The 12653-nt window shown below is 39.2% G+C and overlaps 1 protein-coding gene across 1 annotated transcript in view; it reads left to right on the forward strand.

Moving 5' to 3' along the window:
- Positions 1-12653, forward strand: part of B3GALNT2 (beta-1,3-N-acetylgalactosaminyltransferase 2) — a 30128-nt gene that overhangs the window by 11309 nt on the left and 6166 nt on the right. The window contains exons 2-7 of the mRNA XM_009885940.1: positions 2473-2620; positions 3954-4054; positions 5158-5351; positions 6715-6810; positions 10977-11087; positions 11765-11843. Of these exons, the coding sequence (XP_009884242.1) occupies positions 2473-2620; positions 3954-4054; positions 5158-5351; positions 6715-6810; positions 10977-11087; positions 11765-11843 (729 nt within the window). The remainder of the gene's footprint in view (positions 1-2472; positions 2621-3953; positions 4055-5157; positions 5352-6714; positions 6811-10976; positions 11088-11764; positions 11844-12653) is intronic.

Here is a 12653-nt window from a genome sequence, read left to right on the forward strand (position 1 = left end):
CAGTATAGGTTAGGGGTGGACCTGCTGGGAACTAGCTCTGAGGAGAAGGATTTGGGGGTCCTGGTAGATAGTAAATTTTCAATGAGCCAGCAGTGTGCCCTTGTTGCCAAAAAGGCCAATGGAATCCTGGGCTGCGTAGGGAAGAGTGTGTCTAGTAGGTCGAGGGAGGTCATTCTCCCCCTCTACTCGGCACTGGTGAGGCCACAACTGGAATACTGTGTCCAGTTTTGGGCTCCCTAGTTCAAGAGGGACAGAGAACTGCTGGAGAGAGTCAAGTGAAGGGCAACCAAGATGATTGAGGAATTGGAGCATCTCCCTTATGAAGAAAGGCTGAGAGAGCTGGGACTCTTTAGCCTGGAGAAAAGAAGGCTGAGGGGAGACCTTATTACTACTTACAAATATCTAAAGGGTGGGTTGAAGGAGGATGGAGCCACACTCTTCTCGGTGGTTCCCAGTGACAGGACGAGGGGCAATGGGTGCAAGTTGAAACATAGGAAGTTCCGTTCCAACACACGGAAAAACTTCTTTACAGTTTGGGTGACAGAGCACTGGCACAGGCTGCCCAGGGAGGTGTTGGAGTCTCCTTCTCTGGAGATTTTCAAAACCTGCCTGGATGCAGTCCTGAGTAATGTGCTCTGGGCAATCCTGCTTTAGCAGGGGAGCTGGACTAGATGATCTCTAGAGGTCCCTTCCAACTCTGAAAATTCTGTGATTCTGTGATAAGTTGATGTAAACTTCTCTTAATAGGTTAGTGTTCAGCTTAAGTTATTGATAAGCTTGTAGCTGTCAGTATAGATTCATTTAAATAACCGTGGAACTTAACCTTTTTCTAGAAAATCAGTGTTTGCATGCTTAGAACTAAAATATTTAGTGGGAAATAGAATGGGAAAGATTTGCCTGTGAAAACATCACTCTGTACTTTCCCTGCTCTTGTACTGTTCTGAGAATGAATTGCAGAGCACTGTTTTATTTGGCTTTGCAACTAGGGAGTCACGTGCAAGCCATTACCAATAGCCCCTAAAGCACAAAAAAAAAATGTTCTGAAATCTCTTGATGTTGATTCAGTGCAGGGCAAGGCCAATGCCTCTCCACTGCATGCTGCGCACTGAAGATGGAATATAAGGCTAGATGGATGTCTGGTGTGATTTGGCATGGCAGTTCTTGTGGCGGGTGCTGTGAGGTCCTAGATTAGTAAGCAGTTGGAACAAGACCCATCTGTCTTCTCAGTTTCAAAGTGGAGAAATGGGATGCTGGTACAGAAGGTAGAATCTGGATTATAATTCAGCTCTTTCTAGTGGGAGTACACAATAAAGAGTTGGCAATATTTTTGGTCTCTTTAACATTAGATTTAAAAAAATCTTGGCTGTGCTATATGCAGTAGTTTAGAGTGCCCTCACATTTACATTTGTTTTCTTTATCTGCAGCCTAATGGAAAAAAAAAAAGTGAGATGAGAGAAAAGCAATCCTTTGCTAAAGCTGAATATAAATGTCTCTTAACTCTAGAATGTCTGATAAATTAAACTAAGCAAATTCACTTTAGCTACTTGTATGACTGTTTGTCAGAGCTGCTCAGGTCTCTATCTGGTCACAATCTTACTTGAAATCAAGTCCAACTTTCATGATCGCAGCACAAGCTAAATAATGGCTTACAAGTATTGGTGGTGCCATCCTGCTATGAATAAAGCCAGAACATTCTCCTGTGTAGGGATATAATATCCGGGGTGAAGGCAGAGTTGTGTTCAATTTCAAAGGGTTAGAAACAATAGGCCTTGACATACTAGATTGAAATGATGAGACAGAAAGGTGGTCCGGCAGTTTTAAAAAGAAGGGGGGAAATGGGCATATTTCTGAATCTGACAGGCCTTGTTTAAATTTTTTTTTCTTTTCTAGGTAGAATAACTGTGAATTCTCACAGTGAAGGCCTGGTACCAGTGATGACAAGCCCCCAAGCTTTAGGATAAATTGTGCTGGAGGAGGAGGAGGTATCAATGAGCTAGCAGAAGGCCCAGACTGTCTCAAGATTTTTGCAGAGGGACTAGTAGGACTTTGTGTCTTGCCCACAAGATTCCTGATGGCTCATAGGAAAGAGAAGCCCAGCAAGAGCATGTTCTTAGGGGGCAGTTTGCTCATAAGACAGGCAGGCAAATATTTAAAGAATGGAAGATGCTGTCAGTCAAAACAAAGGCTTATGTTCTTGCGTGCTTTGTGAGTCACAGTTTCTTAGTTTTGTTTACCTGCAGTGGCTTGCTTAGTTCATTGCAGTAGTTTTCCTAGATTGCTAGTGAAGGTTTTGGCATGTTGAAAATGTTTTCCTGATTCTGAACCAACAATGCAATAGTAATTCTACTTCTTGTTTTTAGTGTTTCGAGTTCCCAGTACTCTTGCTTTTGAGATGCGTTTTAATTATTGCTTGCAGCTCAGGCTTGTGGTAATATGTGCATATAATAAATCTTTGTCACTTCATATTTCTAGGTCCACTGGCCTTCTTTCCTCAGTGGAAGCTGAAACATTATGATGTTATTGTAGGTGTTTTGTCAGCTCGACACAATCATGAACTGCGAAGTGTTATCAGGAACACTTGGTTCAAGCACCTGAGACAACATCCTGCACTTAGCCATCGGTAATCTCTAGTGTTTTGTAATTTGGGGCTTGGGGTAGGGTGGAGGAAGACTGTAATGCTTAAATATCTTGCTTTTATCCTTTTTTTTTAAGTATTTGCTTTTTTTTTTTTTTGCTTTATTTGTGTGCTTCTTGTACTCTGATTATTTTTTTAATCTGCTTTGTAGTATATAAGAATACTTCTTGTTCTGGGCTGTAACTATCCTTTATACAAGGAATAAGATGTAATTGCTTGTTCACTGCTGTTTGTTTTGGCAATTAGTTACCACTGTTCATTAGTGATGTATAAGACTTTCCCGTTTTTGTGTTGCAATGTACACTTTGTACTGTATGCAACTTGAAATGCTCAGTAATTCAGGATCCTTGAAAGCAGGCAGGATTGCATTTGGTGAGAGAACCACAGAAAACTCTTACAACAGCCTCAACTCTCAAGTTCAGGTTTATTTTCCACTGAACCAGATGCACCAAACTGCTGCAGTGTGAGTGACCAGCAGAACCCTTCCTGATTGCTTGCCTAGACCCAACTGCATACAGACAGCTCTATTCTTGCTGAGAAGGTTCTGCTGCAGTTCATTCCTGGAAACACTGTCGTTTTGACAGGCCTCACATCTTGGTACCTGCCTTGCACTGAAAGCCATTTACCATTCACAAATTTGGTGTCAGCATGCAGTTTGGAGTGAAGCATAGCTACTTCAGTCATCTAAAAATGTGACCTTTCATAGCTTATATGGAGTTCCAGGAGGTTATTTAGCTGCAAAGTGAAAGACTAGGCTAAGGTGGATCCCCTTGTTCTTCATACTGCTTCTTGTTTCCTGACGGTGGCACAACCATGATTGGGGCTGGAAAGAGCAACCTATTGTGCTACAATCCAAAATTGAGACGTTTCATTGTAACGGATAGTCTGGAGTCCTTGTTCCTCCTCTGATGCTATGTGTCTTTTTTTCTTATTTTATTTTCATTGCCTTTTGAATGCAGAATATTTAAACAATCTTGAATGAAGTAAAAAAGACAGGCAGGGAAAGGCAGGTCTTCAGGATCCTTCAGTGTTGCCTTACATCTTTTTCTGTTTAGTGTGCTGGCTGTATTGAATCCCATTCTTGGTTGCCAATCCTCCTGCATCCTCATTATGAAATGTAAAACACTAATGTGGGTTTGGCATTGAGCCCCTATGAGGAGATTCACATGGTTGCTCTACATACAGACTTTCATTGCTGATTTTTAAGGGGTTCAAAATCTTAATCCTGTGAAAGACAGGCCATTGTGATGAAATAAGTTTATTGAAGATGGAGGGAGGAGGGAAGAGAACTGGTGTTAATAAAACCAAATTATTTTAGTGTCCTTGTGAAGTTTATAATAGGTGCGCATGGTTGTGCTGTGCCAGTGGAGGACAGAGAAGACCCCTACTCCTGCAAGCTTCTGAACATCAGTAACCCAGGTATAGAAGTTAACTTTTAAAAATTCTATGATCTGAACTAGAACTAATCATCTTTTCTGAGAATAGTTTGGGGTGGTTAACCTGACACAGCCAGTCTTGAAAATAAATGCCACCTAGAACTTGCTGTCTTAACAGGTGCATAATGTTCCTGTAAACACTGTGTGCAGGCATGAAAGGGAGAGGTCTTTAGGGGTGTGAAGGGGAGGCCATTGACTTCTAATGGATTTGCATTTTCCTTGTATCGGGGGATGGTCTCTCCCATATAATGTACATTTTCACTTGATCCCTGTGTAATATGAAGTTGGAGAGAGCCAGAATGATGCAGTCTAGGGTCATACGTGAAGTAGCAAGGTGCCAGAATCTCGAGTATCAGAATGGACTTCTTTGGTGACAAAGTGAATTCCAAGCAAGTCTGGCAGATAGGTTTTTCAGATTCCACTCTAAAAACAATTAAGAAATGTACTATGGGGAAAAAATGAAATGCTGCCACACAAGAATTCCTAACTAAAATTGTAAATTCTTCTTGTAACCTTTTTTCTTTTTTTTTTTTTTTTTCTGTTTAATTGCAACTTAACTAAGGACTGCTTGGCACTTACGCCATGATTCACTATAAAATGAAACTTCTGTTGCTTTCTCTTTGAATGGCAACGTCCATCGCTTAACCAATCTCCCAAGGTACCTCAGTGCTTAGGGAGGCAATAATGCCAAAAAGCAGGCAGCCAAATTAAGTGGAGGTATATTCCAGTTTGATACATGAATAATTATTTCAATATGCTAATATACAGATATTCATGCAGACAAATAGCATTTTCGTCTTTACTCTGTGGATTTATTGTGTTTCTAGTCTTTTCCCCATGGGTATGTAAGCATTGACTAGCAATTGCTGGTAGCCTGCAGATTGCTGCATTGTTCTCAGTTTCTCCTTGCTGCAGTCTGCAGCTGGTTGCATTTTCTTCTCCTCCAGCATTTGATTATCCTTGTGCACTTGTGAGCTTTACTAATTAATCAGAATGCTTTGCATGTATCCAGTGTGCTTTGTGTGTATCCAGTTCAAGATGTATGAAGTCTTCTCACATTACCCCTGTCCTTTCTTTTCCATACAGTTTTGAATCAGGAAATTGAAGCATTCAGTCTCCCTGAGGATGTACCTTCCGTGCTATCTGAAGACAGAATTGTCAGTGTGAACTTCCGTGTACTTTACCCCATTGTCATTACCAGTCTTGGGGTATTTTATGAGGCTGATGGAGTGGGATTCCAGAGAAACATCACTGTAAAACTGTACCAGGCAGAACATGAGGTAGAGTATTGTAGTTATCTTTTGGAAGTGGACTAAAGCATGTTGTCTCACTATTGTGGATTAAATTCTTACAGAAAGCATCATGCTGTGTTGATGATTTAGAAGACAAGTACTTAACTGACACGCATATGAATTATATTTTTCTTCTGCTGCATTGTAAATTCTTATTTCATAGATATACATACACACACATATCCCAGATGAGGAAAAGATGAAATTCACAAAGTGCTATGAGTTAATTTAAGTGCCCTTTTGAAAGAGCACTTATATCTAATTCCAAGAGACAATTTTGATTGCATTTGAGGTTCTAAAGTATTTATTAAGGAATAAAAAATAAATGTTGAATATATTTAAAACACGTGCAGAAAGACACATTTGGTGCCTTCAAGCAAAGAGATGCAGGACAGCTGTAATTTTTTCTTGTCTGTCTTCTGGCAAGACATTTTGAGATTTCTAGAAACTGTTATTATTTACAGGTAATAATCAAACTTCAGTGATGATTTCCCCCACTCCCAAGCTGTTATGGGTTTGATAGAATAGCTTAGTGCTAACCTGGAGGAAAAAAATCATTGAGTGTGATTGTTGCATTTGGTATATTGCATTTATCTCTACAAATAACTTGATAGGCCAATTTCATGTCTTCTGGCTATGCTACAATAGAAAGAATTTTAAATTTAAGCTAATAATTAAAATTCAGTACAGAAAATATAGTGAAGTATGGCTTTTATGATGAACTTTATGAAGAGTTGGTTTTATAATAGCAAAAAAAAAGTATACTGTAATCAGGTTTTATGTTTGCTAAATGGTAGAATTCTAAATGTTGAGAGCCTAATAACTTGACCTGCATTAGTTTTTTACTTCCAGTGAAGGAGAAAAATCAGTATCATAGGAGAGCTTGGAGACTGTTTTCTGAAGACTGGGAACTTGGCAATGCAGCATAAGTCATTTGTTATTATCTAAGAGCCATTTGGTGGCCTATGTAATATAGTAGCAATTAAGTTTTAGGGGTCAGCATCCTCTGTTGCAATTAATAGATTAATAGTAGTCAGCTATTTAAACAGACGATAGAAAGTCTGTAACCTGGGAGATGAGTCGGAGTCTTCCAGACGATGTGCTCTGATTGGATTCTAGTTGAACTTGCATTCTTGTTCCATTCTTGCTTGCTTCCACCATATCAATCCAACACTTGAGTTCTGTGGAGACTGATACTATTGTGAGAATAAAACTTTCACTAAGTTTTATGCAATCAATAAGCCTCTTTCCATTTTAAGTAATTGAGATGATCAAGATTTGTATAATCTCATAGCACTTCTAATGTGTGTTTTGTTATTTCATTTTTTTTTCTCCTTTCTGTCGTTCACAGGAAGCTCTCTTCAGTGCTCGCTTTAGTCCACCAAGCTGTGGAGTGCAAGTGAACAGACTGTGGTACAAGCCAGTAGAGCAGTTCATTTTGCCAGAGGTACGTGAAGTATTGGAACTGCCTGCAGTTCTTTTAAGTCAGCTGGAGAGACTGGCTGATAAAACTGCCCTTTGCTTGAAGCAGGAAAGGGCAAGTGAAAACCTCTAGAATGTTAGTTGAGGGGCTATGCTGAAATCTAGAATTTCTTTTCCACCATCTCATTATCACCAGTAGTTATAAAGCAAAAGCCTGAAAAATACAAATTGATTAAAACATTATACTGACAAATAGTAGCAATTTCAGAAACCTTTTCAGTTTCTGAGTGAAAATTGTACCTGCTTCAATTCTGTTGGAGAGTTTACCAAAGAATGGGACACTTCTTTCTTCCTCCAGGTTTTTCAGTCATTAGTACACAAGACAGGGAGGGGAGGATGGCACGGATTTCCAGGGAACAGCTGGAAAAGAGGTTTCTGCTTCTGATGTCTTGGACTTAACAGCAAGATAGTGTGTTATGTTTGCAGTGACAGTATTAGTTGAATAGTTGTAATCAAGAAGCTCTTACTGAGGGCTACTGAAATTTTGGTTATTCCTTTTCTGGCAGCACTGGTGAGGACTTTTTTGTTCATCGAACCATGCAAGTAAACAAGAATCAGAACTTCAAGAAGATCTTTAATAGGGTCTATCTGTAATATACTAGATGGAGTATGTCGCACACAGAAGACTGACATTTGGGTTTTCAAAACCTGTCAACGTCCTGTGGCAGAAGTAGTGGGTTTTTTTGGCTTTCTTGCTTGTCCTGAGATACAAAGCTAAGCTAAGGAGGCAGGTTCTAAAGTCTATTTTTTCTTTTTTTTTTTAAATCCTCTTTGGGATTGGGGGTGCAGTCCAAGAGTAGCCTTTTGGTATAGGGATATAGAACCTACTTGTGACTGCTTAGGGAGAAAGTGATGAAACACAGAAGGAACAGAATATAGGTAGGAAAAAAACGTGCTATAATTACAGTGAAAGTTTAGTGAATACAAGTTGACTCATAATGAGAATTCTAGTTCAGCAGAACCTCCCAGGTATAAGGAATTGTTCCCGGTGGACCAGTGATGTCTCACTAGATATGTCAGCTGCCATTTTAGGCTGTTTCCCTTCGTTTAAATATTCTCCTATATGACTGGACCCTTGCTGCTATTTCTGTAAGTTTGTCTTTGGGTCTGAGTTCTTTTGTTATGCAAGAAATTAAGTGTCTTATGAAAGAGGAGCAAGAGAAGACTGGAGGGGGATGAGAGGACATTTGGGGCCGGTTTAATCCCTGAGCTATTCCCCTGGCTCTATAAGAATGAACGCATTTGAAACCTGCTCTTTTAAGGGGAATCTGCAGCTGATTAATTGGTTTATCATCTTAAACAGTTTTTACTGAATACTATACAAGTTTGTTATGCTGGCAGGAGACCTTTCGGGTGAGCAGACCTCTTGCAGTATTTTTTGCATATGTTTTGACAACCTAATTTGATATCAAAATGATTCAGGGTTTTTTACTTTTTTTTTTAAAGGGTATTGGCTACCTAGTAATTTGATAATATAACACGTAAGCCTTTTCCCTGTAAGACTTTGTTCTGAGATACTAAAATTCTAGGCAGTTGTAATTTTGCTATAAATGATTGCATTTTTCCTGAGAGGCAGATGGGAACTATTTCATTTAGAAAAGGCATATTAGTATTCATATATTTCTTTGTGTGGGCTTCCTTAATCTGATACATGTCATGCGCTGAATGCTTACAGGATAACATGATGTTTCTAATGTAGATTAGTAGGGTTTATGCACAGCATGTAGTCTCTTGTGATACTTTGGATGCTGAACCATACAAGACGATTCAGAGGAGTTAAACACCCACGTGTTCCTATCTACTTGTTTGAGAGCAGTAAATTTAGTGAACTGTTTAATTGTCACAAGATGGTTTCTGAGACAGTATCTATTCTCTGCCTTTCCACCTTCAAGAAGTAATGGATTGTACAGACTGCTGAAGAGCTTCATTCATCTTCCAGCTTAAGTGCTGCTCTTTTTCTTCGTCTTGGGGAAAAGGAGGGAAATGCAGCATTAGAATAAGCACCTGGCAGGCCAGATTGTCAAAGACGGATGGATCATTCAGCTTTTAGATGACTGAAAGCGCAGAAGAGCAGAACCACTAGCAGATAACAAAAACTCACACAGGGGCTCTTACAGCCAAGTCTTAGCAATGCACTTGCTTTGTCAAAAAGCACGGGCTGCTTGCATGAAAATGGGACTCCATACTATGCATACTCTATTACCAATGGGGACTAGTTGGAGAAACAAAAAGCACAGCACTGTTTAACATTAGGAAAGGAGTTTGGCAGGGCTGCATTATGGCGGTACACCTGTTCGGTATTCACTGTAAATGCCACTGTGCTCTGGCAGCCACAAGGCTGGAATTTAAACGGGGAAAAACAGATGATGTAGTCTCAGGTGTGCTGCTAACGTTTTGCTTTAAGCATTTTCAGGCCTCAGCTTTCATTAAGTGGCTTAGAGGAAGAATAGCTGTGGGCTGAAGTCATTAGAAAATTTGCTTACAAGTCTCTCAACCTGGAAAATAACGACAGTTTGCAGCTTTAGGACACCTTGCACTGAGGTTCACTGGTAATAACTGATTAAGACTCTTAGTACATGTTTGAAGTCAGTATCAGTAATAGTCGGTGGTGAGAATTTTAATATTTGTGGTTGCTGAGGAGTGAGAGGACTCTCAGGCTCACTAACCGACTTACCAAAGGTTGTGTCTATAAGTAAGCTACAGAAGTGGGATTTACATCAAATAACATTGGAATGGGAGATGACAGCTACTGTAAATAGAGAAATAGAGCATACGGGTTTTATTGTGCAGGGTGTTCAGGGGTCCTGCCACTAAAAAAAAGTCTTAGTAGCAGTCCATGACAGCTAATTAAACAAACAAGGGGAAGGTATTGAGCATGCAAATCAGGCTTGAATAAACACTGACAACCTCCATTATTAGATTATAAAGATGGCATTATAAATAATAGATGGGAGACTTCTGAAATTAAATACCAAGGCTGCTGCAGATGTTAAGACCTGCTTCTAGAGGAAAGCAAAGAATTGACCTGAACTCTAAGCTAGACTTAATGGTGTCAGTAACTGGAGAGATTCTGGAGAAGGTTTCTGAAGAAAAAGGAAGCTAAAATGGGGAAGAGCTAAGAGGTTAGTACAATCTACAGCGACAGAGATGCATCTGCAAACAGTTGAAGTGGTTTCAGGATCCGTGCAAGCTGCCAGTGTTTTTCCTATGAAACTGGGAGAAACAAAATGGAATGCACTCATCTAGCAGTCAGGAGTATAGTAGCCCTGCAGCTACTCTGTACTACCTTGTCATAAGGGTGAAATAGCTTTGCAAAATTTAAAAAATGTAATATTACTAGTACTTTTACCTGTAAAACATACCACTTGTCCCTTTGCATGTTCTCAGGGGTTTTCAGGAAAGTCTTAATATAAAATGGGTAGTGGTTGGACTGTTGGGTGGATTGGTTTAAAGTTGAGATGAAATGCTTTAAATGCAAGTATTTACACAAACACGCATACTCATATAAACCATAGAGTGACATAACTTAAATTGATAGTTAAAACCAGAAAATTTTAAAGGTATTCACTTGTCTTTCTCCTCTTTTCCCTGCCAGTCAAGATGTGAGGTCAGAGTTCTGTGACTCTCCTACAGTAGCTTGTGACAGCTTTGCCAGGATAAAGGTGGCTGTATTTTCCTTTGAGTTTTGCTGATGTCAGGGTTAAGTCTCTGATCTCTGGTTTTGGCAGATAACTAAAAAGCAGCACTTATTTCCAAATCTGTTTTAACGTATTCTCTTTGTAATGCAGGATTTTATAGTTGATTTTAAAAATTCACTCACTTTAAATGCCATCCTAATGATGTTAGGAAGCCAAAGCCTTTTACACTAGGCTTCTGTTAAAAGTTTAATATTCCTAATACAGAGATTCATGATTAGTCTTAAAAGCATGATTACGTGTTGCTGAGTGTCACAGATATTTCTTTTATGTGTAACTTATTTTTATTGAAGTTTAAGTAAAACATCTATGTTGTGCACTCAAGCTATATGTTGTGTGAAGTTGACTATTTTAAAATAAAAACCCCCAGACTGTTTGATTTTCATCCTTTGAAGTCTTTGAACACCTGCATAACAGTGTTTTGCTCTCTTACCAGAGTTTTGAAGGTACCATTGTGTGGGAAAGCCAGGATCTTCAGGGTCTTGTTTCAAGAAACCTTCATAAAGTGATGGTGAATGATGGAGGGGGTGTTTTCAGAGTCATTACAGTGAGTCATCTCACCTTCCCTTCCACCATGTTTCTATTTTTCCTATAAGCCTTGGGTATTTTGCATTTTGCATTTCTGTGTTTCTCTGTAAATCATTAATTCAGTTGGGCTTCTCCGGTTGTCTCAGAGAAGTTTCCTGGGAAAAGTACAACGGCATGCAAAAAATGATACTATTAAGTGGCATTTTCTTTTATTTTGAAAGGAGTAAAGTTCACCTATTGTCTTTGTCAGGTGGGAAGCAGTATCAATATATCGGAGATGACAAAATGTGGGTCAAAAATCCTGTGCTAAAATCCCGATCGTTGGGATTAAGCCTGTTTTTGGCATTTTGGCAGTGTGTCTCTTCCTGTCGAAATGTTGCTTGCTTAAGCATGCTGTGCTGTTGTAATTTAGCCAGAATAACTATACATTTTGCTCTCAACTTCAAAACTAGTTTTCTAAGAGTTTCAGTGGTACCACTAGTTTTAGGTGAAACTTCAAAAAAAAGAAATGCCACAAAACTTTACAGTTAAAAATCTTAGTCTTAGTCTTTCATTATGCAGATACCTAAACCAGTAGAGCTTTAAATTAATTTCATTCTCAGTTGCCAGAAAACTGCACACCTTGGAATCATAGGGAAAAACACAGTAACGAGAGGTGAACTAATTTATTTCTTTCCATTAATCTGTCTTTAGCAGGCAGGGGAAGGGTCCCTGCCACATGAACTGACAGAAGGTGTGGAGGGAATAGCAGGTGGTTTTATCTACACTATTCAAGGTAAATATGCAAAATGTAGCATTTGATGTTATGACAAAACAGGAATTTCAGATTAAATTTCTGAGGTAAAATTCATGCTGTCTCTATGAACTTGATCACCTTAAGTTTTCTTTTAGTACAAACAATTTCTTTCTGGGTTTCTTTTTTATGCCTAATGTCAATGTCCTAATGTGGCTTCTTTGCTTGCCCTTTGTCAGCCACTCCAATTGACTTGCATCCCTTTGTCTTTTTATTAATAGAAATGCCATTTTTATCCAGACTCTCTTCTCTGACCTTGTTTTTTGTTGCCCAAACCCAAGTTAAAAAGTGTTGTGCAGTGAAATCTTTCCTTGATGACTTTCACTTTTTATTTTTTCCAATCCTGCTGCTGTTAGAAGTACTGTGTGATGATGTTTAATGTTAACTACTGACAAACAGTGACTACCTAACATAGCCTGCTTTTCCAACCTTGTTGCTATTTTACACCTATTTCAGCAGAATGTTCAGGGACTCCATAGGAGCTGCTTTCAATGTCTGATTTCAGCCACGTAGCACTGGAGTCGATGTATTCTTATCAGTGCATCATAGCCAACATAAGCAGTGACTTTGAGTGTTATTCCTGTGTTTTTGTAGCTGGCCCTGGCAGATATAATTGGGTAGTCCTGTTGTCTTGTCATCTGTGTAGGAGCCTAAACTGAGGTGTGCTAAAGTCCTTCCTTCCTGTTTGTCAAAAAGTTCTTTGGTACTACAAACTGTCTCCTTACCAAGAAGTTCAGTATTCTTGTCATATTTTTTTAGCTTTTACCTGCTTTCAGTTATGTGATGTGGTTC

The sequence above is a fragment of the Charadrius vociferus genome, unplaced genomic scaffold (assembly GCF_000708025.1).
Source record: "Charadrius vociferus isolate BGI_N301 unplaced genomic scaffold, ASM70802v2 scaffold435, whole genome shotgun sequence".
NCBI lineage: Eukaryota > Metazoa > Chordata > Aves > Charadriiformes > Charadriidae > Charadrius > Charadrius vociferus.